At 34.3% G+C, this 27,954-nt stretch overlaps 1 protein-coding gene across 2 annotated transcripts; it reads left to right on the top strand.

Annotated features, from left to right (window-relative positions):
• Nucleotides 1-23: 23 nt before the first annotated feature.
• Nucleotides 24-27,954, top strand: CHMP2B (charged multivesicular body protein 2B). 2 transcript variants are annotated; one of them, XM_057697213.1, is made up of 6 exons: nucleotides 24-317; nucleotides 13,978-14,069; nucleotides 18,857-19,051; nucleotides 22,555-22,657; nucleotides 25,966-26,072; nucleotides 26,261-27,954. In XM_057697213.1, the coding sequence occupies exons 1-6, from the start codon at nucleotides 284-286 to the stop codon at nucleotides 26,369-26,371; spliced, it is 642 nt and encodes a 213-aa protein (XP_057553196.1). In that variant the 5' UTR covers nucleotides 24-283; the 3' UTR covers nucleotides 26,372-27,954. The 2 variants fall into 2 exon arrangements, with proteins under 2 accessions (XP_057553196.1, XP_057553197.1); XM_057697214.1 differs by lacking the exon at nucleotides 13,978-14,069.

The raw sequence follows: 27,954 nt of genomic DNA, 5'->3' as shown, positions 1-27,954 counted from the left end.
GCCGCAGTGCGCAGGCGCGCGCGCACAGCGCGCAGGCGCCGCCTGGAAGTGACTTCTCCAAAAAGTGTTTTAGTTCGCGGTCACCTGAGCTCGGGGCAACTCGGCTGTGGCAGGCTCTGTGGATACCCGCCCTCCGCAGGTGCCGCCTGGAGACCCCTCTCTCTTCTGTTGCTCGTCCGCTTCTCCATCTCGAGCCCCCCGAGGGCTTGTCCTTTCTTTCTGTTTGTTCTCAGTCGCGGGCCGGACCGGGCCGAGCCGGGCTGCCCGGGCGCGGTCCCTGACCATGGCGTCCCTCTTCAAGAAGAAAACCGTGGATGGTGAGTTTCAGGCCGGGCCGAAGAGGCCCAGCTCTGCGTTTCCTCGGCCTATTTTGGGGGCTTCCGGGCCGCGATTCTTGTTGCTGTCCCTGGGGGCGGGGCTGGATCAAGTGGCCCCACAGGTGACCGCCCTCATGCGTCACTTTTCTGCTTCCTTATCTCCTCTGACACGCCCCACCTCAACCTCACCTGGGCGTCTGGCTTCCTCTCTCTGATAACACAATCCTTAACAGCCCCTCCCCGCCCCCCAGGTTTCTCCTTTAGCGGGATCTCGAGCATTTCAAGGAGGAAGGATGCGGCTGGCCCTAGAGTGTCATTAGACTTGGTGATTTGGTGAATTTCTCGTTGGTTTCCTCTGCTTGGAGTACTGCTCCTTCAGTTTGGAGCTGTATTATACTTCTGGGCATTCAAACCGGAAACCTGTGTTGAGCTGGGGGAGGGTGTAATAAGCTACAGTTACAAAATGAACTTGGGTATGGGCCGGTCTTGCCCCTAGGAACACCCCATCAGCAGAGATGTGAAACAAATCCTTCTTGACTGACACCAGTAGAAAAATAAATCCAAGGGAAGTGCCTGGATTTAGTTTTCATAGTAAATTTTTCTCCCTTATTATCTTTTGGTATCTCAAGTAAGAGATGTGGTATGCATTATCTGCATACAAGTTTATGTTTTAAGATACTTGGGTTGATTCAGACATTTAGCTCAATGTTATGTTAAGGGGGAAAAAGTGAATGTACAGGGCTATACAAATTGGTGTTTATAAGCAATGACTGTAATATATAGTTTCAGTTGTATAACTGTTTAGTCTTGATATTTTCATTTACTACCAGGAATCAAATTCATTCAGGTTATTTAAAAATCGTGTTTCTCATTACATGTTGAGTCTAGGTTATTGCTGGTTCAGTCAAAGAATCACTTCTTTGTGAGAGTCTAACTCTGCCACAAAAGGAGCAGTGGTAGCTAGACAGTGATTGGTACAAACAGGGTGCTCAGTCCAGACCTGGGGTAACTCCTTCATTCCTTTGTATTGGCTATACCACTGCAAGCACAATTATTTTGTGGAGGATGACAAAGACATCTTTTACCCTGCCACCCTACCCTTTACTTCAATATATAATGTCATTTTATCTCTAATTTGTCACACAGTGTAATACATTTTTGCTTACTCTGAGTGGGTGAAATTGACTTCTATTAACTGAGAAATACCACTTAAAATACCTGAAATAAAAACCAAGTTGGGATAGGAAGTAATACAATTATGTGAAATGACTTTTATGTGTGTTTTACCTGAGAATCCTATTTAATCTTTAACATGGCACTTTATTTTTTCAGTGTTTCAATACCAATATTATGATTTTCAGTTATTGTATAGTAGTACTCCAGGGGGAAAAAAAGGTTTTTTTTTTTTGTTTCAGTTTTATTGAGTGAGAATTTACTAAACAGAGGAAGAGTTGCATCTTTCTTATGTGATGTTACAAATTAAAATTTAAAAACTAACATTAAAAGCCATTCTAGCTTTCATTGCTTGATATCTGTCAAATATTTATAGAGACATAAATGTCAGTTCTGTATTCTCAGTGCTGTGCTTCCTGGTGCTTTTGGCAATCTAGTGACTATGGTACTTGAAGTATAGAGCAGAAAAAAAAAAAAAGACAATGAGGATGTGCGGTGAGAGTGTTTAACTGTATACTTATTTGCTGTTGGGTTAATTCATACAAGAAATAATTTTTTGTTAAATAGATTTATTTGTGAGAGAAAGATCTTAAGGACTTTGAAAGGAACTATATTACTGACTTAAAGATCTGTGTATGAAATTTCTGAATATAAATTTGGCCACTATATACATTTACTATAACTACCAAACTGCATACTTGTTTTCTTAAATTATCATGTCAATTCAGATCACTTAATGACATCTTAATTATAGACCTGTACTTTCATTATTTTGATCTAGGGATTTACTTATGTTTTTATTCTTTGTTTTATCAAAAAGAAGATGCATTGTTTAAAAGGTGACAGCATTCTTCTTAGCAATAACGAGGCTGTGTATTACGAAATTAAGTATATTCTTATGCATTTCTCCCAGATCCGTAGACTCGTTGATTATTGATCTAAGATCTTTTACAGTATGCTGTCTTTTTATTTCTTTCAGCAGTAATAAAATTCTGATATATAAGGAAAATATGTAACTGCTTATGGAGCTGAATAATTGAATCTTTTTGTCTCTTTGGATTGGATAGAAGAGTTGCATACTATATCATTAAAGAATACTGCACATGTAAATTAAAAAGGGAGACAACATTACAGCACTTATTACTATTCAGAGTTATGTTTAATTCATTTTTGACACAAAGATGAACAAGTCTCTGCAGTGTATACTTTGTTACAGAAATTAATGAGAATTGTACCTCAGTGCTAAAGAAGAGAAAGATTCTTTTGAATTTGAAATTACAATTGAGTACTTGGTTTTCCTTTCACTAATTTATAAGATATATACATTTATAGACATATACATATATATATGGTAGCATGTTTATTTACAGCGGTTTTTTCTTTTGTTTTTCTTTCTTTTTTTTACTAAGTGGACTAATGGTGACCTATTTATTGAAGCTAATTATCAACCTGTAAATCAAGATGCTATGAGGATTTGTCATGAATGCAAAATTAAATATGCCTCTTAAAAAGTGAAGTTCTTAAGCACTATATACTTTTTGTCTGTTATCCTCAACAGACAAATTTGAAGGTGCTATTTTAAGCCAGCACTGTGCTAGCATTTTGTTATCAGTATCTTATTCTTACAAAACCTGTAAGTACTTTTATTATCCCCACTTGATAGATGAGGAAACGCAGAGGCAAAGGACTAAGTAACTTGCCCAAGATCACACAACTACTAAGTGGCAGAGCCAGGACCTCATCTCTTTGGGTATTGTCATTGTTATTTTTTCTTATTGGAGAGCCTGTGGTACAGTTTAATTTTGCTGTTCTTGCTAAGTACCAGGAATTCTCAGCTTTTGGTAGGTACCATGTAATGCTTACCTTTTGTCTGTGAGCCAGACTCTTTCAGAATTAGTATTAGAACCTTAATTTCTAATGGTGGTAGAACTTGAAACAACCCTCCTTTTCTTGACTCTCCCTTAGCCCAACATTTTCTTAGGAAGTATTTTCCAGTCTCTTTTTGCTCTTCATCTAAACCTCTCTAAGGAGTGGTGATGTCTCCTATCTCCACTTCTTTACTTCTCTGATGCCCCCTGCCCCCTGCCATTGTACAGCAATTTGATTTGCATCTTATGTAATGAATGAGATATTGCTAAGATCATCAGTGACTTCTAGATCACCAAATCCAATGGTCATTTTTTAGTGATCATCTCTTGGGCCTATGTTTTGCATTTGATCTTGATAATAGTTTCTTCCTTGAAATTTTCTTTCAGCTTGCATTAACAGTCTTAATTTTCCTCAAATTCCTCTGACTACTCTTTTTCTTTTTCCTTTTATGTTTTTCTTTTTTCCTTTCTTTCATCTTTGCTTCCTCACTTCCTCCTTTCCTCCTTTCTTCCTTTCTTGTTTTAACCTGTCCTTTAAATATTAGTGTTTTTCTTGATTCCATCTTGGACTACCACTATTCTAACAGTGCATTCTCTCCCTACATGATTTTATCTAAGCTTCTGTTATTTTAGTTATAACCTAAGTGCTGATGGATCCCAATTGTGTATCTCTAGGTATATTTTTCTGAGTTTCAGACTGATATATCCAATAGTTTGCTAAGTATCTCCACCTTGATGTCCCAAAATACCTCAAATTAAAAGAGATCCCAAACAGAACTCATCACCATCTCCTTCAAGTCAGTTCCTTTTCCTGGGTTCCTCTTCCAGTGTTTGCAGTTCTTGCTTTTGCCCTCTACCTTCAGTTAATTACCAAGTCCTACTCCTTTTGCATCCTAAATGTTTGGCACATATGATCTTCCTTGCTTTTATTAAGATCCCATATATTTTTACACTTTACTACCTCACTTTTCTGTGTTTCTTTCCTGTAGCTTCATAGCCTTTAAATCATTCATTTACAGAGTTGCCTGTGTGATATGTCTGAAATCCAAATCTAACTATGCTAGTCCTCAGTGTTAAGTCCTTTTATTGAGTCTGGTAACAAAAGGATCAAGTAAGTGCTGTTTAATAAGGCAGGTATGGTCCTGCTTGATCTGTTCCTTGTCTTCCTTTCTAGCCATGTCATTTTACTGTCCAGGAACACTTCTCCTATTCATCTGTATATACCATACTCTTTCTCGCTGACACATTTTCAATTAAGATGCCTTTATGCACAGAATTCTCTGTTCTTCTTCCTCTAGCTAACCTGAACTGTCTCAGGTTTTTTCCTTCTCTGGAAATTCTGCTCTGATGCCACCTCAAACTATGTTAAATACCTCACGCCTTGTGCCCCCCTTTTATTAGCATCTGCTTCCTGATTTGCATTTGACAGAACCAAAGTAGATCTTCACGCACTTCCAAAGTTGGATTATGCTTTTTCTAAGTTTTCTCTACATTGCACATTTGCAAGGTTGCAGTCTTCAGCATAAATGAAAATAACTCTGCAGCAGTTTAGAATTTAGAGACTGGATTCCAAATTAGTACCATTTACTAACCAAAAGCTGTGTTCCCAGTAACCAGAGCTTACTTTAGTCTACATCCATATTATTGCTACCCACCTTGAACCTTAATGCAAGTTTAGAGATAATTTGAGGAATGTTACCGGCAGTACAGGAACAAAGCTTCTTGGGTTTTGCCTCTTTGGGGTGGTATCCATCCATGTATGCTAGTTTTTCAGAATTCAGAACCTGTGAAATTTTGACTAGTTGGGTAAATCTGTCACGCATCAGTTGTGATGCCACATTTTTAATAGCTCAAGAGGGAATAAAATGTACCATCTATATAAACTAGATCTTCTTCAGAAACATTCTTGCTTTCTTCCAAATACAATACAACATTCTCATGGTGCTACCTACAGTACCCAGATCTTTCCTAGCCTTCCATGTGTTCCCAGAGTGCTTATTATTCTGAATATTTAAAAACTCAAATTTTACTTTCTGTTTGGTCCCTTAGTTCTTGGCACACCTCAGAAAAATAATTGAATAAGGGATTCAGGAACATAGTACTTTCTTCTGAGCATTTTTCTGAGCAAAAATTCTCCATACTTTTTATTTATTTATTTATTTATTTATTTACTTATTTATTTATTTTTAGGAATGGAGACTATTCTCTTTTTATTTTGAACAATTCCGTATCTACAGAAAACTTGGAATGACAGTATTCAGTGAACATCTGTTTTCTCATTGCCTAAATGCACCAATTGTTAACATTATGCCACATTTGCTTTCTCTCCCTCCTCTATGTGTGTATGTCTTTATGTGTACATATATACACATATGTGGGTTCTTGCTGTTGAACTATTTAGGGTAAGTTATAGACATCACGAAACTGCCTCTAAACAGCCCAGCAAATATTTCCAAGAATAGGATATTCAACTGTATAACTGCAATGTCATTATGACTCTCACAAAATTTAATAGTGTACAATAACATTATTTAATATGGAGTGAAATTCAGAATTTCCTCAATTGCACCCCCCCATCCATTATTGCTGCTTTTATTGTTGTTTGCATGTGTGCCAGAGTGGTTACCTGGGTGATGAAAAAAGACTTACCTACGTATGTGGCATTTTAGGGAAAGACAGTGTTGAGAAAGAAATAGTTTGGTGATGATCTGGTGCATGAGCCTTCTAGACAGAGAGAATAGCAAGGCAGGAGGCCCTTTCAGAAGCCCAGGAACAGATATTTCTGTGGGAAAATGTATTTCCTTTGTTTTTCTCTATCCCAAGCATGATACCAAAGACTGGTATTTCTTTTCATGCTACCGTTTTCTACCTTCAAGTCCATCCATTTATCTGTGAGACTGTTCTTTCAAAGGATCTTTCCCTCATTACCTTATTTATCTAAGCTGAAAAATGCCCTTTGACAGTTTTCTGAATTGAAGCTATTAATGATGATGATGCCAGAGGCATTGTCTTTGAGAACCACATGAGATCCAAAGATCTGCTGACAGGTGACATCTCGAAACCTTCCTTCAGCTCTTGAAAACACTGATACTTTAAGAATAATGAACAAATTCATTTCAATGAATTCCTCAGGGCTTGACTGACGTTTGAAACTTTACTGGTGGGGGAAAAAACATTCCTTGTTGCTTCCTTTTATGCTACCATAGGGTCAGACTCCTATTCTCTTCTTAGTGTTCCACCTCTTCCTTCCAGAGTCCCTGTTGAGATTTTCAACTTCAGCCTGATTCTTAAGTGGATTCTTGACTCCCTGGGCCATATATAGAGTAAAGCTGCTGGCATGATTCTCTACTGTCCTTTCTGTTTCTGATAGTTATTTGTTTTTGTTTTTATTTTTTCTTTATCATGTATTAAAACTGGTTAATTACGCTGATACCTTTTCTTTCTGATTTCTAATATACCATGTCCAAAGCCTGAGAAAGAAGCTTGCTTCGCATACCGAATTCTGATTTCTCCTTACTCACTCTCTCATTGTCATTGTCCTTCTGCCTCTGAGTAAATTTGGTTTGTAGAGCCAGCATTTTCTAGTTACTGACCTTTAATATTACTTTCTTACCCTTAACATTTGAGTTTGTAGCATTCTTGCAGTTTTTTTCTCCTCATCAGCCTAAGTAGATGGTACATCCCCACATGGCCCTTTATTGGACCCCATTCTCCTTTATTGTTCATTGGTGAGCTCCACCATGACTGTGTTAGCTGAACTCACACTCCCAGCTCTTGTGTTCATAGCCGTGATCAGGGTTTATCTAATACCCATTATCCCACTATACCAGTGCCACCCATTGATATGAGCTTGCAGAGCTTGCACATGAAATCTGAAGAGGAATCTCACTTTCCTCTTGGGAAAGTTAATGAATCCAGTTAATGAAGATGGTAAACAGGATGTAGAAGCATTTTGTGCTCCTTTCTCAATCCACGTGATTGATAGATTCAGGATAATTGGTAGGCAATAAAGTTGCATGAATCAAAATGATTTTTCTCTGAAGAAATACATCTAAAAGCAGCAAATATGATATGTTAGATTAAAAAGTCCATCATGACCTTATAGTAAAGTGGCAAACCCAGTACATGGCAACAGGGATGCTATTTAGGAAACCAGCTTGGATTCTGCTGACTGGTACGATCTGTGAATTGTGCCTTAGCGCTCCTGGGGCAGTCATCCTGAATTGTCCTGCAAGCTTGAGACAGGCCTCCTCCCTTCTCTCAAAAGATAGGCACTTTAAAGGATATTACTCACAAATTAATGAATGTCCATATTTGCAGTTGGTAATTACTTTTTGCTTTAATCCTCTGGTGTGCAAATAGCATGTAAGTGAGCAGGGTCTACAAGGAAAGCCATAATTGAAGTTGAGGCCTCAAACGCCAGTGGAGAATTCTGGTGAGCTAGACCACATGGGAGGCCCTTTCAGATTTTATTTTTTATTTCTTATCTTTTTTTTTTTTCTTTTTTCTGTAAGCAGAGCGACCTTGTTGACTCACAACCAGAGAGTGCAAAATGACCTTTTCTGTCTGTATCTTCTTAAGTCCAAAATTTGTCAGTGGTTATCACTGTAATGTACCCATGTGTTATTTTGTTCAGTAAGAAGAGCCTGAAAGGCTTGAGACAGGCTTTAATGCCCAGAGTGGAGCTGGCCTGGGTGGCCTTTTCTCAGTGTTGTGCTGGTGGTGGATGAGGAGAGGGTGGTGGGTGGGGCAGCTCCCGGATCCTTTGGACCTTGCCAAATGGTAACAGAGAGAGAACGCACCGTAGGCACATCCGTGTATTTTCACAATTTGAAAGTTCCTGTAACCACCTATTACGAAGTGTTTCACAACACGCCACAAGGTAGATGAAGTGCTGGAGTATAAGAGTTCAGGGTGTGCTCTTTTGACTAGAGAAAGAAGCAGAGGGTGGACAGGGAAGCACAGGATAGACAGGAGCCAAGCGCTCCATCTCTCCTGTGTCAGCAGTACCTGTACATGTTTCTCTCTGGTTATAACTCAGAATGAAAAAAGGGGAAAGCAGAAGATTATAAGGGAAACATCTGGTTATTTCAGCGCTCCAGTTTTCCATTGTAGAAAGGTATGTATCATAGCTCAGATTTTACTGTTGTTAACTTAGCCCTTTTTCTTGATAACCAATAGATTTTATTATACATGTTTAAGGAAACGTATGAAATTATGACTATAAGGAAAATCCTTTTACATTTTGATATATATGTTTGTACTCCCTTAGATTGCTGTTAACTAATATATTGGTACAGTTGGTGACATGAAGTAAATGCGAGTACAAATAGGTAAATAAATAAAATGTATTTCTTGCTCTTAAAGAGCTTGTAATCTTAGGAAGAAATCAGACCTACTAAGAAATAAATATAGTGGGAAATAAATTTGGCTTTAAAAAACCTTAAAAGTGTCTCAGAACCTTTCTCATGTTATTCCTTCTGAATTATCTAGAAGACCAAATCATTAACTGTGGGTTTAGTATAAGGATTGCTTTTAAAGCAAATTAAAGAGTAATTTGTTTTATAAGATATACCTATCATCTCATATGAAAAAATATTTTAGTCTTTTCCTACTTGCCATAGTATATTTTGAAGTGTTATGACTATGTTTTAGTATATAACATTAGATGCTCTCGGTTTATAGCTTAGAACTGTTTAAATATTAATTGGTCTATTAACAATAGGATGTGGAATATGCAGTAGTTAATTTTCTTTATTTTCCTTCTCTAATATACAGTGACAGTTATAGTGTACATAGTTACATAAAATTAAGAAAAGTGAAGTCAAACTATTTAAATTATGTTTTGTTAAAATTTCATGTCATACTTGTTTTTCAACAGAGAGGGCTAAGTCTATTCTTTACTCTGATTCTCTAACACCAGCTGGGTGTCTCCAGCAATTCAGTTCAATCCTAACACTGTCTGGAGGTAGCACAGACCCCACAGCTTAAGAGCTCTGTCCACAAGACGGCCCTTACTTAGGAGGCCAGTCACAAGTCCTAGATTGCCACCAGTATTTCTGACTGACCAACTGTAAATTGTAGTGTCACCACAACTCCATCTTCAGGTTTGATAGTTCACTAGAACAATTCTCAGAACTCAGGAAAGTGCTTTACTTAGTATTACCAGTTTATTATAAGGATACAACTCCGGAACAGCCAAATGGAAGCAAGGTATTGTGCAGGGGGGTGGGGTGAGGGGTGGGCCTCAGAGCGTCTATGCCCTCTCTGGACATGTTACCTTCCCAGAACATCAATATGTTCACCAACCCAGAAGCTCTTCCAATCTCTTTGTTTAAGAGTTTTTGTAAACCAGTCTCTGGCCCCACCCCGCTCCCCTGAGGAATGGGGCTGAAAGTTCCCACCTTCTAATCAAGTATTTGGACTTTCTGGTAACCTGCCCCATCCTGAAGCTATCTAGGGGTACTCCTCCCTGAGTCAAAAGATATCTCTCTCACTCAGGAAATTCCAAGGGTTTTAGGAGCTCTGTGCCAGGAACTCAAGACAAAGACCAAGTGTATATTTTTCATTATACCACCCTAGTAATGAGAAAATGTATTTTGATAGCATTCTAGATCTTAGGAGGCAAGGCTTTCAGCAGTGTTTCACATTGCTTTTGTACTGTGTCAATTACCTAGTCACAATTCAACTTATCGATATGGTGACTTCTCTTTCAGCTCAGTACTTTTTAAACTTTAGAAGACCGTCATCATCTTAATATTTCATTTTATGCTAGTTGAGTTCAGGGAGTTTGTAGTATACAAAGGGGTTGTACTCCAAAAGATCATTTGTAATTTCATGGTTTTCAATTTAGGGCATATTTTCTATTGAAATATTAGGATAAGTGGTGAATGTTTTCATACCAATCCATTGCTTTGGGCAAGACAGGGAACTAAGTCCAAAAGGTGAAAATTGAGAGGGTTTAAGTGTTGAGGATGAAAAGGCTGATGATTGTTTTGAGAGATGGGGAAATGAGAGCTTTCTTTGCTGTTTTGTTTAGTATCAGTCTTGAAATGTCAGAGGAAAAGTATCATGTGTTGTGCCCCCCCAAAATTCGTATGTTGAAGTCCCAACTCCTAATGTGACTGTTTTTGGAGATAGGGTCTTTAGGGAGATAATTAAGGTTAAATGAGATCATGAGGGTGAAGCCTTAATCCAATAGGACTGATGTCCTTATTAGTAAAGGAAGAGATGCCAGGGATGGGCACACACAGAGAAAAGGCCATGTGAGAACACAGCAAGAAGGTAGCTATCTGCATGCCAAAGGGAGAGGGCTCAGGAAAAACCAACCCTGACAGCACCTTAATCTTGGACTTCCAGCATCCAGAACTTGGAGGAAGTAAATTTCTGTTTTGTTTAAGCCGCCCAGTCTGTGGTGTTTGTTATATGGTAGCCCTAGCAAACTAAGTCCTGTTATTTTAGAATAGGATCCCAACCAGTGCTCCATGAAACATTTGTATCTAAGAAATGTTAATAGAGATTTCTTAAAAGGGGTTCTTGGCTTAATAAATTTGGGGAATAATCTATCACATACTCTGCCCTTAAAGATTGACAATGGATATCCGCATATTAAATGTTCTTAGAAACCTTGAAGCAAAGAAATCAGTTTCATTTTTTTTTCAACTTGAACATTTCCCAGATATATTTGTCTACAGAATATCTCCTTCCTCTTTTCTTAAATGAAGCACGTTTCCTGTCCAGAAGAAAGTTAGTGGGGCAGGGGAGAGCTCTCTCTGTTTTCGTCTCCCATATAGATATTGTATGGTTTCATATTGCTATATTTAAGGAACATATAGAATGTGTTCCTAGTAAATCCTGAGCATGAGATGTCCACCAATATAACTTAATTGAGAAACAGAGTAAGTAAAGAAGGAGAAATAGATGTCTTGTATGTAGGATATAGAAACTCTAGCATTTTATTTTAACTTTTATTCAGAAAGTCATTGTAGTTGATTTAGTTATATTCTATATAATGACTTGAAATGTTTTTCATTCTGACAGTATTTTTATTGATATGAATCTATACTTATAAGGATTATGTCTCTGATAACTTTACTTTTTGCCTTCCTAAAAGCTTCGCAGTGTAATATCATATTTAAAACCAGAGGCCTTGGAATGAGAATGCCCGTATATAAATCCTAGCACTTTTCTCCCTTGGACAGATTACCTCACCAAATATCAATTCCATCCTCTGAAACAAGTGAGATAATAGTACCTGCCTTTGGGGGTTGTGGTGAAGCACTTAGTGTAGTGCCTATTACTTAGTATATTAGTTATTTATATTCTGAGTAAAGTTTCATTATAACAGAAAAGTGTAAAATATAAGCTGTGATGCTCCATCACTAAAAAGGATAATGTTGCTGGCTTTGCTGCTGTTTTAATTGAGATAAAATTCACATAACATTAATAATTTTAAAGTGAACAGGTCAGTAGCATTTAGTACATTCACAATGGTGTGTAACCACCATTTCTAGTTCTAAAACATTTTCATCACCTTAAAATAAAACCTTGTATCCATTAAGCAGTGACTCACCAGTCTGCCCTCTCTAACTCCTGGCAACTTTCAATCTGCTTTCTGTCTTTGAGGATTTACCTATTCTGGATATTTCATATGAGTGTAATCATAAAAGACAGTTTGTATCTGGCTTCTTTCACTTAGCATGCTTTTGAGGTTTATCCATGTTGTAGTATGTATCAGTACTTCATTCTCTTCATAACTGAATAATATTCATTATAGGTATATACGACAGTTTATCCACTCATCAGTTCATGGACATTTGGGTTGTTTCCACCTTTTGACTATTGTAAATAGTGCTGCATTTGTGTAGTATATTTGTTTAGTACTTGTTTCAGTTCTTTTGGGTAAATACCTAGGAGGGCAGTTGTGAGGTAATTTTGTAATTTTATGTTTAACTTTTTGAGGAACCACCAAATTGTTATCCACAGTGGCTGAAATAATTTACATTCCTACTGGCAATGTACGGGGTACCAATTTCCACCTCCTTATCAAAACTTATTTTCCTTTTTTTTTTTTTTTTTTTGATTATAGTCATTTGGTATCTGGTTTACCTAATTACTAATGATATCTTGCATCTTTTCCAAGTGTTTATTGGCCATTTGTGTATCTGCTTTGGAGAAGTGTCTATTCAAGGCCTTCACTCATTTATTGAGTTGTCTTTTGTTTTTGAGTTGTAAGAGTTTTCTTATATATTCTGGATGCGAGACTCATATAATTTGCATATATTTTCTCCCATTTTCTACATTGTCTTTTCACTTGATAATGTCCTTTAATCACAGTTTTTAATTTTCACAAAGTCCAGTTTACTTATTTTTTTCTTTTGTTGCTTGTGCGTTTAGTGTCATATCTAAGAATCTGTTGCCAAATCCCAAATCATGTAGATTTACTCCTGCATATTCTGAGCTTTATGATTTCAGCTCTTATTAATGTTTTTTGAGTTAATTTTTACATATGGTGTGAGGTAGGGGTCAGTTTCCTTTTTTTTTTTTCTTTCCCCATGTGGATATCTAATTTTCCCAGTGCCATTTGATGAAGAGACTATTCTTTCTGTTGTGGTTGTGGTTTTTAATCTACCTCTTTACTAAGAATGTACTCCAGTGAAATGATTAAGACCACTGATTCAAGAGACAACACTTGGATCAAAATCTGGCCTTACTGCTTACTACCATGTGACTCTGGGCATGTTTTTTTTTTGTGAACATTATACTGTATACTCTATGTAAAGCACTTAGCAAGATTCCTGACAATGAGGGAACAGTTTTGGCAAGCATTACTATCCATTTCTGTGATCCTTTGAAGAAATCACTATTTAGTAATAACCCAAATTATAGTCCATCAGTCTTAGACTGATATTTTAATTCTTCAGAAGGTAAGACTGATGGATCCAGGTGAATTGAGATAAATGAGAAAGATGTTAACAATGACTGAACATTATATATCATCGTGTATACACAGGGCATTGTGTATGTTATTTACTCCTTAACAACAATTCTTATTTTATAAAAAACCTGAGGTTTAGTGTGTTAACTAACTTTCCAAGGTATCATATAGTGATCAAGTGGCAGAGGTGCAGTTCAAATCCAGGTCTGCTTCTTTGGAAAGTCGGCTGTTTTATGATGATTTAGTATAGAAAAAAAGATGTAATAAACACGTTGCTTGTCTCTCTTCGAATTTCATGTAATACTGGAGTAAGGAGAGGCGAAAAGGGTATGTGTATGTGTGTATGCGTGTGTGTGTGCATGTGACATGTATATATGTGCCTAATAAAACATTGTATAATAATCAGTTCTCTAAGGGAGTATTTTATTTTGATTTATACATACTTTTGGCTGAATCTTAGGCTATAGCATATTTGCACTTATCTTCTGTAGTTTTTTATGTAATCAATATTTATAATTTGTTTTAACGATTAATTTTTAGTGTATGGAATTGAAAAAAATTTTAACATCTCATAAATTAAGGTTTACTTTCTTTAATTGAGATTTCTGAGTCCAATATTTTAAATGGTATTGAAGAAGATTTTACAACCCATACATTTAGGTTTCTTTCGTGGTTCTCTTAGATGTAATAAAGGAACAGAATCGAGAGTTACGAGGTACACAGAGGGCTATAATCAGAGATCGGGCCGCTTTAGAGAAACAAGAAAAGCAGCTGGTAAGTAGAACATTAAATTTCAGTTTAACTTTTCAAACAAATTTAGGAATCAGTGTTGAAATAATTAGGTAACTAGGAAAAAGACACATGGCAGGTGGTAAGTGATTTACTTTACTAAGAAATGGCATTTAATGCCTTTGTTTCTGCATACCTTTGTTTACTGTGTCATTCTGCTGACTTTTATCAGGAGTCTGTGTATTCTGCTGATGATAAAATCAAATTATTCTTCAGTTTCTGAAATATATGAAAGCCTGGGAAGAAGTATTGTTCAAAACAGAGCCACCTTCTTCTCAGTTAACAGCAAAGATAAAATAGTCCTAGAAAACAAGAGAGGGTTGCAAGAAAATAATTATGTTAACTCATAGGTGTCTTACTTGATATTTTAACTATTATTGGGTCTGTGACAGTGAATGTACTTTTTTAATAGATTGATTGGCTATCTTAAGTGTTTTTATGTTACGTTTTTAAATGTATGTTACTTAAAATATTTTTTAAAAAACAGCATGATTAAGGTATAATTGACATGCAGTTGACTGTACGTTTTTAAAACATACAATTTGACACATTTTGACATATGTATTAACTCATGAAACTATAACTACAGTCAAGGAAATGAACATATCCATCATCTCCCAAAGTTTTCTTACTTGGTAATCCCTTCTATCCATCACTCTCTGTTTCCCTCCCCAGTAGGGCAAACGCTGATCTGTCATTGTAGATTAGTTAACATTTTCTAGAATTTTATTTAGATGGAATCATAAAGTGAATTCATTTTTATATGGTTTTTCTTTCATTAATAATTATTTTGAAATTAGTGTTGTTACATATATCAGTACTAACTCCTTTTTATTGATGAATATTATTCCATTATGTGGACGTTTCACAGTTTGTCTATCCATTCACCAGCCAGTGGACATTTGGGTTATTTCCAGGTTTTGACTATTTTGAATAAAGTTGCTATAAACATTCAGTTGAAATCTTTGTGTGAACATATGTTTCCTAGGGATGGGATTGCTTGATAGATCATAGGTTAAATGTATGTTTGGCTGTATAAGAATGCTAAACAATTTTGCAAAGTTGTTGTTCCACCAGTTATATATGAGAATATAACTATAATATTTTCTGTTCCCACCAGTTAAATATATGAGAGTAAAATTGTTTCACATCCCAGCCAATAGTTGGAGTTGACAGTGTTTTTATTTTAGCCATTCTAGTGGTTTGTAGGAGATTGTCATTTTAAATCGCATTTCCCTAATCACTAATGATGTTCAGCATTTTTTTCATGTGCCTGTTTGCTGTTTACATATTTTCTTTGCCAAAGTGTCTATTGAAATATTTTATCCATTTTTTTTCAAGTTGTTTTCTAGTTATTTAGTTGTAAGAGTTCTATATATATTCTGAATACAAGTACTTTATTAAATATATGTTTTGCAGATTTTTTTTTCCAGTTCTTAGCTTGGTCCTTTATTTCCCTAAGAGTGTCTTTTGAAGAACAGAAGATTTTTATTTTGATCAAGTGCAATTTATTATTTTTTTCTTCTATGATTTAGTACTTTTAGCATCCTAAGAAATCTTTGCCTAACCCAGCGTCACTAATATTTTCTCTTATGTTTTATTCTAGAGCTATTATGGTTTTAGTTCTTACGTTTAGGACTGTAAATCTTATTGAACTCAGTTTTACTATGTTGCCAAGTAAGGGTAGAGGTTCACGTTTTGCATATGGAAATTCAGTTGTTGCATTATCATTTGTTGCTATTCAAATGATAGAAACATCTTTCCCTATTCAAATATCTATCATCTTTGTGGAAAATCATTTGTCCAAATACATGTGGGCCTCATTCTTGGCTCTGTATTATTCAGTTGACCTACACGATTGTTCTTAAGCCAGTATCACATTGCTTTTACTATAACTTAATAATTAAGTTGTAAAGTTATATAGTGTTAACCCTTCAACTTTGTGCTTCTTTTTTTCAAAATTGTTTTTGGCTGTATTAGGCGCTTTGTATTTCCATATGAACTTTATAGTAAAATTGTCAATTTCTGCAAAAAAGGATCAGATTTGGGTTGGGATTACATTGAACTAATTTGGGAAGAATTGGCATCTTAACAATATTTTCAACCCATGAGCATGCTATATCTCTTCATTAATTTAGATTTAAAAATTTTCTCAGCAGTATTTGCACTTGTAATTATTACTGATTCTGTGCTTCTTTCATCATATTTCTGATTTTTTGTTGCTGGTATATAGAAATAAATTCATTTCTTTTTTTTATATTGATCTTTTATCCTGTGACCTTCCTAAAGTCACTTATTCTAGTAGCCTGTTTGTAGATTCTGTTAGATTTCTACATAGACATCATGTCATCTTTGTAAAGAAAATTTTTCATCTTCCTTTTCAAGTTTGATGCTTTTTGTGTTTTTTTTCATACCTTATGACGCTGGCCAGACCGTCCAGTGTTAAAAGTGGTTTGTAACCTCATCTTTTTGTTGATTTTAGGGGGAAAGTCCAGTGTTTCATCACTAAGTATTATATTAACTATAGGCTTTTTGTAGAGGCCCTTTCTCAGGTTGAGAAAGTTCCTTTTTTTTCTAGTTTGTTGAGAGTTTTTATCAGGAATTAATTTTGTCAAGTGCTTTTTTGTTTTTTTTTTGTTTGTTTTGCATTTATTGAGATGATGATTATGTAGTTTTTCTTTTCTAGTCTGTTAGTGTAGTGAATTACATCACTGATGGATTTTCCAAAGTTGAATCAAGCTTTTGCTACTGGGATAAACTTCATTGGTAATGATGAATTTTTTATAAATATTTTTATTTCAATTTGCTGAAATTTTCATAAGAATATTAGCAATCTGTTTATAAAATGTATTAATTTATAGTTATCTTTTTGTATAGTGTCTTTATGTAGTTTTGACGTCAGAGTACTGCTGACCTTAAAGCATGAATTGGCAAGTGTCCCTGTTTCATTTACTAGAAGGGTTTGTGTATTTCTTTCTTGAATGTTTGACAGATTTCATCAGTAAAGCCATTGGGAGTGAAGTTTCCTTTATGGATAGATTTTTAAACTACACAAAGATCTATCTTTGTGGATAGATTTTTAAATTCTAAAATTTTCAATTTTTAGAAATTAGATATAGAATGGATCAAGAATCTATCTCCCTTTCTGAATGAACTTTGGTAATGTGCATCTGTGAAGTAATTTTTCCATTTCTACTAAATTTTAAAATGTAATGACGTGTTTATAATATTTTTTATTATTCTTTAACATCTTTAGAATGTAAAGTGATGCCTCCCTTTGCATTCCCAATATTTGTCATTCGTATGTTCTCTCTGTTTGTCTCGGTTGTTTTTCCCTCTTCTGACTGGCTAATGGTTTATCAATTTGATCAGTTTCTTGTAATAAACCAGCTTTTGATCTCATTAATTTTCTGTATTTTTTCTTTCCTAGCTTATAGGTTTCTTTTCTTGTGTGTATTATTTCCTTCCTCTTGTTTATGTTGTATTTGCTCTTCTTTTTTCTACTTTCTCTATGTTGAACCTAACAAGATATTCTTTTTTTTTAATGTAAGCTCTAACACTATAAATTTCTCTCTAAGAACTATTTTAACTGTAGCCCACATGTTTTGATATGAGGCATTTTCATTTTAAGTTCAAAATATTGTCTCATTTCTGCTGTGATTTTTTTCAACTCATGACTTATTTTGAACCATGTTGTTTAATTTCAGCTTGTGATTTTCCTTTCATATTTTTCTTACTGCTTTCTATTTTAATTTCACTGTATTTAGAGATCATACTTTATGTGATTTCAATCCTTTTATATTTGTTGAGGCTTGTTTTCTGATGCAGAATATGGTATATTTTGGTGTGTGTTTTTTGTTTTGTTTTTGTTTGTTTTTTTAGTGTGTACTTGCAAAGAGTGAGTATTCTGCAGTTGGCGATAGAGTCTTTAGTAAATATTGGTTAGGTGAAGTTGGTGATAGTGTTTTTGTAAATCTTCTGTATCATTACAGACTTTCTGTCCCCTTTCCTAACAAGTACAGCAGTATACGCAAGAAAGGAGTTTTTGATACCCCTCATGCTAGTTGTGTATTTATCTGTTTCTCCGTTCAGTTCTCTCAGTTGTGCTTTGACATCTTTTGTATTAATTCCTTTATTATTATGAAATGCTCCTTTTTATTCTGGTAATATTCCTTTTTCTTAATTTTTTTTTTGATCTGGTTAATGTAATCACTCCAGATTTCCAGATTTTAATAAGTATTTATATAGGATATATTTTTCTGTCCTTTTACTTAGCTTTATTTAGCTTTGATAATTAAAGTTGATTTCTTGAGATAACATGTGATTGGCTTTATGGTCTTATCAAATCTGACAGTCTGCCTTTTATTTGAGATGGTAGATGAACCTTTTCACTTAATATAATTGTCTGTGTTACTAGCTTTAAATCTACCATTATGCTCTTTTTTTTTTTTGCTATCTCCTACCAACTCTTCATTTGATTATTTTTTCCTACCTGTTTTTGGGTTGAGTTTTTAAATTTTCCTTTGGCCTTTATGTGAGTACTGTTTTGTAGACTAGCTTTGTATTTGTGGATGAAAGTACTAGTTCTCTCTTTTCCATGTAAACATGCAGAATAAATTGCCTTCTCAAATTACTATTTCTATGACATTATACCAGCCTCTTTCTCTTTTCATAATCAGGGTGAAAGGGTATATTGTATGTGTTCAGTCTGTTCTTAAATCATTGAGGACTTCTTAATGATTTTGTTCCCCTCTTTTTATTTCCTCTGTTAGGAATTAGAAATTAAGAAAATGGCCAAGATTGGTAATAAAGAAGCTTGCAGAGTTTTAGCCAAACAGCTTGTACATCTAAGAAAACAGAAAACAAGAACTTTTGCTGTAAGTTCAAAAGTCACGTCTATGTCCACACAAACAAAAGTGATGAATTCCCAGATGAAGATGGCAGGAGCAATGTCTACTACAGCAAAAGTAAGTGGGAACCTTTATATCCACAGCTTTATGATTTTATCTGGGATATTTAAATGTCAGTATTCAAATTACATTCAAATTAGATTTAAAGCACCTTTTGATATATATGTGGTACAGCAGCTTTGTAATTTTTAATAAAATGAGTTATAATACTACATAATCCAGATAAATATTTCTAGATTTTTTTATTGGTTTGTTTTAATATAAAATTTTTTGTTTTAGGGAAGTTCCATTGTTCCAAGATTACGTGTAGCTTCTAAATTTTCAAAATTGACTTAAAACGGTATTTACTTTTTTCCCTTAAATTTTAAAAAGATATTTGGGCCTCTTGTTTCATTATGCCATAAGTTTTGATATAATAATTTGAATAATAATTGCTTCTTGATTTGTTTTCATGAGTATGTCAGAAGGATACATAAATATTGTCAGAAGAATTTATCGGTTAATTTTATCAGGAAATTTAACCTAACTTACCGTCTTTGTATTAAAAAAATAGTGTTTTTACTGTAGAACTTAAAGGACTGTGAGCCTTTCAGACATTTAATAAATAATGAGCTCTTTGATGTATATTAAGAATTGTGAGAAATCAGAAGTTGTTCAAGACAAAGGCTCTGCTCTCACAGATCTTATTATATAGTTCAGTCGAGGATGGGAGGAGGTTAAGATGTGTCTGAAAAGGAAACTCACTATACATCAGTCTGTGCTGGGTTTCAGTGAACTACACAGATCTTTGAATAGTACTTACTGTACATAAGATGGACACATTCTACTTTCATGTATTCTGCAGTCTGAGGCAGTTATACTTTATCTGAAAGACTTTGCCAAAGACCTAGATCTTGAAAATATCACTAGGCTTTAAATAAAGGGAAGAAAGAATATAAATATGAAGAGCAAAAGGAAAAAGAGCCATAGAGGAGAGAAAGTACAGGTTTATATTAGGAAAATAGTAAATAACAGTTGATTCTCATTGTTTGCAGTAGTTGTTTCTATAAAGTCAGGAACACTGAATCAGGAAATATTGAACCATTGCTCGTAGGGGAAATGCAGGGTTAAGTTCCTGTGAGCCTTTGATCACAATTTTTGTCAACCAGTCTATACCTAACCTTGCTTTGTATGTGTTTCTGTTGAAGGACACACCTTACTTATTATAGTTGATTCATTAACATTGAACTCATGGTCAGCAGCACTATAACTCTGAATAAAGCTTGTCTAACAAATGTTATTTTTTCCGCAAGGCGCATCACAGCCTTCTTGTGCTTAGAAATGCTAGACCACACTTTAGGACATTTTAAACCCCAACCAACCAAAGGCACAAAGCAGACCACAAGGAAGACACCAATTTACAGTATTAGGGCTGAGTCAAGACGGTAGAGTGTCACCTTGCTTGACCTAAGCTGGAACTGTGTGTTGGGAGACTCAAATGTTTTGCTGCTCTGTGCATGTCCACAAATGAGCACAAAAATACTGCAAGTATTGACTTGTTACAAATATATTTGAGTGAGTAGGTGAATTCAAAAATAAGAAATCCAGAAATAATGAGGATCAAGTGTAATTGCCTTTTAGACTGAAGAACACAGGAAAATAGAATGTGTCCATCTTATGTACATTGAGTTCCTTAAAAAATCAGAATGTTTCAATATAAGCTTTATTTTATTAGTTATTTTACTCTCATTGGATCTTAGTCATTTTACAGTGAAAAATACACAATGAAGGCAAAAACTTTTTTTCCCTGTTTTGATTTTACAAATTGACAACTAAACATCTGTCTAATTTGAAGAAAAGGTCATATCTGACGATCACACACCTGGACTGGATAACCTTTCAATAATGAGGAGGAAGACCACTCATTTCGCAGTTTTCTGCAAGTGATAGGGGAGGAAAAAATGTGGTCCTGCCATATAGAGATGTATGAATTAGTTTTCACTTAAAAGTCTTAGAAATTTATCAATTCAGGAAATATTTGTTTAGGTCCTCTAAGTAGGAACTATAAGTGATGGGGATGAAATGGAAAGCAAAACCAGGAAAGGGCTTAACATGTAATAAGTTAAAGTCTATTTAAAAAGCAGCCCATTTGAGATGTAATTTAGTGCAGTGATTAAAAACGTAAGTTTTGGAGTCAGATTACTTGGGTTAAGATCTCACATGTTAGCTGTGTGACCTTAGCAAGCTATTTCACCTTCCTGTATCTTCATTCTCCATTTGTAATGGAGGGAAATGGTAGTACTTGGAACATAAAGACTTGTTAGGTTTAAATGTCAATTAACATTTAAATATTATTATATGTAAAGTGCTTAGAACAGTGCCTTTCACACAGAAAGCTAATATATATAGGCATTAGCTGCTCTGTTATCACTGTCAGCATCATTGTTGTTATTAGTATATTTTTGTAACAATAATGTAATTTGTGAGTAAAGTAATATAATTTATACCAATAAATAAAATAAAATTTTATCTGTAGTGAGTAGGATTTAACAGGGGTATCTATTCTAACCTGGGATGTCAGAGACTACTTCCCTAAGAAAATGGTATATAAACAGAAATCTGAAGTATTGGTAGTGAAAGTAAATCAAGAAGAGCATTCCAGGTGAGGGACAGTATATGCAAAGGTCCTATGGCAGGAGGGAACATGGCACATTTAAGGAAATGAAAGATCAGTGTGTCTAGAGGGCAGTGGTGCAGAATGAGACCGGCTTGTTATGCAGAGGTGAAATGATGTTTGGTCTCACAGGTCATTTATGGAATTTGGCTTTCAATACTAAAAGCAATGCAGTCACTGGAGAGGTAGGGCTGGTGGAGGGGTGGAGGGTACAGTGTCATACTTGAAAAGAGTACTTTGGCTGCAGCATGCATAAAAGACTGTGTTTGCTTTGTATCTTTGAAACTGACATATTTCATATAATACACACATATAATACACACATACACACTGACACCTATATAACAATAATATATAAAATATTTTGGCCATACTAGATAGCATTAACTTCTTTTAATAAAATTAGTTGTGAATGTAAAATGTAAGAGAATTCTTTTCACCTATTTTTGCAAAACAATGTTTTGATCATTTCTTAAAATCATGGTTTAAAATGAATTAATAGGTTAAATATGTATGCTAATATTAATTTTAGACATTAAAATTTTTGAAAAAATTTAAAAATTCTTTTTAATTTAGACATTACCTGCTTGCCACATTGTAGGCAAATGTAGTTTTCCCATTTGAGTAGCAGTGGATTTTATGTTGGCAGTGTTTTTTATTACATAATTTTTTGCCTACTGTTCAGATGAGGTTTTTCACAGTGGTCTTTATTATATAGATGCTAAGCAGATGGTTTCCAAATGAGTATTTCATTTTTTTCTAGAATAGTAACACTCTTTTGTTTGATTATGGCAGAATGCATAGCTTTAAAAAACCTGCCTTTTTTTGATATGTTCCTTTTGGTCTTATTCCATAGTAAAATTTTCATAATTATGTAGCTAACATGAATCTTTTCATATATTTAAAGACAATGCAGGCAGTTAACAAAAAGATGGATCCACAAAAGACATTACAAACAATGCAGAATTTCCAGAAGGAAAATATGAAAATGGAAATGACTGAAGAAATGAGTAAGTTTAATAACTTGTAGTGAAATGTAGTTTTTTCATCTTTGAATTAGCAAGTTTATTTACTAGCAACCTCGTATTCTCATCCATGAAGGCACAAATGATAAGAAATGATACCGCTCTCTTCCAGATAGATGACTATATTGTAATTTCATTGTATTTTTATATAAGGCTCAGTTAATGTTTAACTGAAGGAAAAATATAAATTACATGATGCATGCCATATTTCCATGCCATGTTGGCCTTAGCAGTTTTACTTTATTGATTAGAGGACCGAAACCAACTTGTGAATAAAATAACTCTTCCTGGTATAAGTTAGGTAGTTTAAGAGTTGTATTGATTCTTTCATACCATAGAAGATCTATAAATATATATAGATGATATGTTTATATATTTTCATACTTAGACTAATATCTATCTATATATAAATTTAATATATATATTTCGTACTATAAAGATCTATTTATATTGGAAGTAGAGATAATGGAGCTCTTTCACTCTTTTTTTCTTTTTCTCTTTCCAGAGTCTAAATTTAATATTTAATTTTCTTCTTTTTGAGTATAAACTACATGCTGTGGTGGAAATAAGAGGAATAAAAGAAACAAAGCTATAAAAAAAATTATCATCACACTACCCAGATATAGTTAGTGTTAACATTGTGTATTTCTTTCCTATATTTTTCCATATCTTAAAAGTGAGGTAATATAACACGGACAATTTTGAATTGTATCTTGCCTTTGAAAAACATAGTAGTATAACACCTTTAAAAAACACAGTAGTATAACATGAATATGTACTCATTACCTTGAATTTTCTCTGAAGTCTTTTTTTTTAATGGCATTAATAATATGTAACATCAATATACCCTAATTTATTGAACTATTCTTATATTGGTCAATACGATTGTTTTAAAATATTCAGTGTATTTGATAATCCTTTGATAAATATGTTTCTATAGTATCTTTATCTGAATTTCTTCATTGTTCTTAGAGTGGTATTCTATAAAGCTCTGGGTTCATACTGCCAGATTTTTTCCAGAAAGACTATCCCAATCTTTATTTCACTGATAATGAATGAGTAACCCTTCACAGCACCCTGGTCAACATTGAATCATTATTTGTATGAAATGTCAAAGCTGGCATCATTGTTTTGCAGAGATATTTTCTAATTGTTTTACAGCTATGTAGGGATATGCCAGTTTAGTTCAGCTTATCTGCTGGCATTTTAACAGCATTTATTGCATAAAATAATATCTAATTAAATTACTAAGATTACTAAATTCACGATTTTTCTAGGATTCTATTTCAGAGTATCTATTTTCCTTCTAAGGTTTAATGATACTGTACATGTATCTTTGATAGTTCCAAGAATTGTTTACTTTAGTTTTTACTTTGAACTTTTACTTTTAAAAATATAATTTTTTGAAAACATCATTAGTGAATTTTTAATGACTGAGAGAATTGTCATTTATGTAATGATCATGGTATCTTAATATGTGTATGTGGATTCCAATGATGGCACAGGTGTGAGCAGATCTTAACAGAGGAATTAACTGTTCCATTAAGCTATAATGAAGGTTATCAATAAGCTTGTACTTAAAACTCGTACTATCACAGTTGTTCTCGTTTGTGTTTATTTGCAAATGGGTCTGAAAGAATAGTAGTTATTGGTGGTTACTTGTTTTTTCAATAAAGTATTTTAACATTAGTATTTTCATCCAAAGATAAATTCAAGGTTTAAATGGACATATCTTTTTCCTATTAGAATTTATATTGTACAGTGTTGCTCCAACGCTTGTTCACATTTAGGTTTTGGAAACAAGATTTTTGGGAAATTTTTATTATATCTTTGGATTAATTTTGTTACAGTTTTCCTGAAAGCATTCTTCTCTGCTAATCCCTGATTACACCATTCTAGTGTTTCTCTTCTATCCTTTTCTTTCATTTTTCTGCAAATAGTTTTTCATTCAGGCCCTTATAAACTCTGAACTGGACTCCCCACCTCCCTTGTTACTTCATTACAATCTGAGTATCACTCTAAGTTATTTTTCTAGAACTTACCTCTGAACATGTTGATCAGATTCCCACAGTGGCGTCTTCTTTAAAAAATAAAATCCTACATCGTAAGTCAAAAACAGTTTTCAAGTCAAGCCCCTTTATTTTGTCAATATGAATACTGAGGCCCAGAAAGGTAAAGTGACTTCCCCCAAAGTTGCACAGGTACTAAGTGAAAGAATTGAGAGTCTAATTAAAGTGTTAACATTCACTTTAGTTCTTTGGAGATGATATTCCACTTTTTTAGCCTTAAGCTCTTCAGCTTTTTCCAATTGACTTTATACTGTTAAACTAACACAAAAAATCAAATTATCAAACCATGCTCATACAAATCAGAGAGCTTAACCAAAATCAAGCTTTAGTAGCAATGTCAAGGATACGAGCTATTAAGATGCACATGCAAAACAAGGAGAGAGCTGGGACATCCCAAATGACTCTCCACATCTTTTCCTCCCACATCAGACGTAAGCTCTTTGACGCAACGTAATAGATGGTGTGTCCAGTAAGATTGCTCATCATCTCATGTTGAAGAGAGCATTTATAAAGTTTAGGAAATATCTTAAATTTATACCTCAGATGGTCACCTACCTTATGTGTTATTTTCCAGTGAGTCACAATATATACCCATAGATTGTAGCTATAGCAATCCCAAGGCAAAAACAGCCTGCTGAGAGCATTCCATAGACAAGGACTCTCTCGCCAGCAAACGTTAGTCTGGTTACCAGGAGCCCAATTGCAGCGTGCTTAGAGACCTCAGGCTAGGTTCCTTGTCTTTCTTTCTCTGGGGGCATCCCCCAGCGATCGTGGTAGTAGTGACCACAGGCCAGTTGCTTTAATTCTTTCCCTGCCAACCATTTCCATTTATACATCTTAAAAAACCAGACAGAAGAACTCACTCTTCCTTATGTGTGTTCCTGTTGTCTTCTTCCACCATGTCTTTGCTCAAGCTGCTCTCTCTCTCTTTGGTTACATCCTATGTGTCCTTCAAGGACCATCTCATGTGTTACTTCCCTCAGATGGATGTAATCTCTTCCCTTTGAAGCTTTATAATCATTTAGCTTTCCATTTATCACAATTTGTTTATAAATTTTTTTCTGTTCTACTTAAGTGTGAGCTACCTAAGGCCTTTACTTTTCTCAGTCTATTCATAAATTTTATTTGCACTGTGTAAATACAATTGGGCCTTTTTCTAAAAATATAAACCTAAACTGAAATCTGTTGGAAAGTAACTGCTTTGTTCCCTGCCCTTCTCTAAAGTCAGTGATACCCTTGATGACATCTTTGATGGCTCAGATGACGAGGAAGAAAGCCAAGATATTGTGGATCAAGTTCTCGATGAAATTGGAATTGAAATCTCTGGAAAGGTATGACCGTCTTATTCTATCAGGTGGAAATATTTTCTCCACCACTTTTGTCACTTAATTGTTTTAAGTTTTCCTTTCTGTTAGATGTATGTTTTTAATATTTGTTTGAAAAGTAAATTACGCTATTTGCAGCACATCCTTTATGTGCTAACCCAAAAGTTTTTTCTCTTTTTCTCTCTTTAATATAGATGGCCAAAGCTCCATCAGCTGCCCGAAGCTTACCATCTGCCTCTACTTCAAAGGCTACAATCTCCGATGAAGAGATTGAACGGCAGCTCAAAGCTTTAGGAGTAGATTAATCAAAAAAGCCATTATATTTTGCCTATTATAATTATTTAGTATAAACCAGGTTCAGTGCAGATTCCTTTTACAAAACACGTTTATTTTGCAAAAATGAAGACCATGAGTAGACAGTTGTTTCCTAACCCGTGGCTATTTTGAATCTTTTGCCAAAGAATGACAGTGATGCAAAGATGGGAACAGTTTGGAATTTAATTAGAACTGTTTAGGAGTGATGATGTGTAAAATGTTGACTTCTTTTCTGCATGGCATTGAGAAATTATATTCATTACTTAGTGTAGTTTGTGTTCTAAATCTTTTTACACTGAATACAAATCTTGTTAAAGCCACTAGGCACCAACTTAAAGAGACTTGTAAAAATATTAAAAGTATATCATTAATTCTGTATCTGTTACTTGTCCTTTGTAAGCGATATGTTATGACCATAGGCGGTTCGGCTGCCAAATTATTTTTAAATCACCTAAAAGAAGAGTGCTATTTAAACATCTGTCTTAAACAAAAACTGCTATGAGCTTTTCTTTTCTTTTTTTTTTCCCTTTGGGAGAACATTCTAGTTGGTAAGTTTATTACCTTTCAAAATGTGCTTGGCACCTGCCTTAAACAGCACAAACATATTGTGCACATGTTTAAATTATTTTAACTGACAGAAAAGAATCACATTTTAAACTCAAATTGAAGCCTCTTACAAAAATTATCTAGGCTCTTTTTTGTAAAGCTTATAAAAGTGAATTAAATATAATTAGCAAAAACAGACACTGAATTAATAACATTTTATAGTAATAAAAAATATTTTTTGATCTTTCTTCCAAGAACTGAGATTTTCTCCATATGAATTATGATTTAATCTCTTCAGTTTTGAACTGTATTAATGTGTATATTGAACTCCCTAAATTGAAGCCATCATTCTCAATTCAATAACACTACTATGACAGTACTCAACCTAAATTTTAAAAATTAGCATTTTTTTCTTGGTAAATAAACTACAGCTTCGTCAGAAATTACTGCCTGAGTGTGTATTAATGTATTAGCTGCATTTTTTAAGGTAAAGTTGCTATGGTATTTAATGTATATATAGAAAGTGAGACGAAATGAATAAGTGGCAGATTAGATAGAATTTAGAATTAGGTTAGCTTTGAAAAATGATGTTGTCATATATGGGTTCTAGTACATCCCACCATAAAAACTCTTCTGGAGAAGATTAGTTAGCTGTATCCTGGTTAATTTGGGATAATGGATATTTTGGACTAATATGGACAACATAAATACATTTTAGGACTAGAAGATATGTGGCATATGGATTGGTGGGAAAAATGGAAACCTAAACTTTATAATCCATAAACCATTTTATAATGTTCAAAGATAAAGTTTCATTATTGATAATATTAAATACAGTCACCCTGAACATTGATGGGTCAAAATATTTTACTGGATTATGGAATGTTAACCCAGAACTTGTTTTGATTTTTTGGATGTACATAATAATGCTAACTAACTTTATTTACTTTCTTGTTTACATGTGGGGGTTTTTGTTTTTTAAATTATTTTGTTAAAAAAGAAATCCCAATAAAGTTTATTGCTGTTA

Source organism: Hippopotamus amphibius, chromosome 10, assembly GCF_030028045.1.
Source record: "Hippopotamus amphibius kiboko isolate mHipAmp2 chromosome 10, mHipAmp2.hap2, whole genome shotgun sequence".
Classification (NCBI taxonomy): Eukaryota; Metazoa; Chordata; class Mammalia; order Artiodactyla; family Hippopotamidae; genus Hippopotamus; species Hippopotamus amphibius.
This window is presented reverse-complemented; position numbering and strand designations above follow the sequence as displayed.

Bases quoted from the DNA above. Each gene is read 5' to 3' on its own strand.
- CHMP2B (XM_057697213.1), top strand. From the start codon at position 284: ATGGCGTCCCTCTTCAAGAAGAAAACCGTGGATG. The intron at 14,070-18,856 runs GTAAGTAGAACA...TTCCTCTGTTAG, and splicing joins AGAAACAAGAAAAGCAGCTG to GAATTAGAAATTAAGAAAAT. The intron at 19,052-22,554 runs GTAAGTGGGAAC...ATATATTTAAAG, and splicing joins CAATGTCTACTACAGCAAAA to ACAATGCAGGCAGTTAACAA.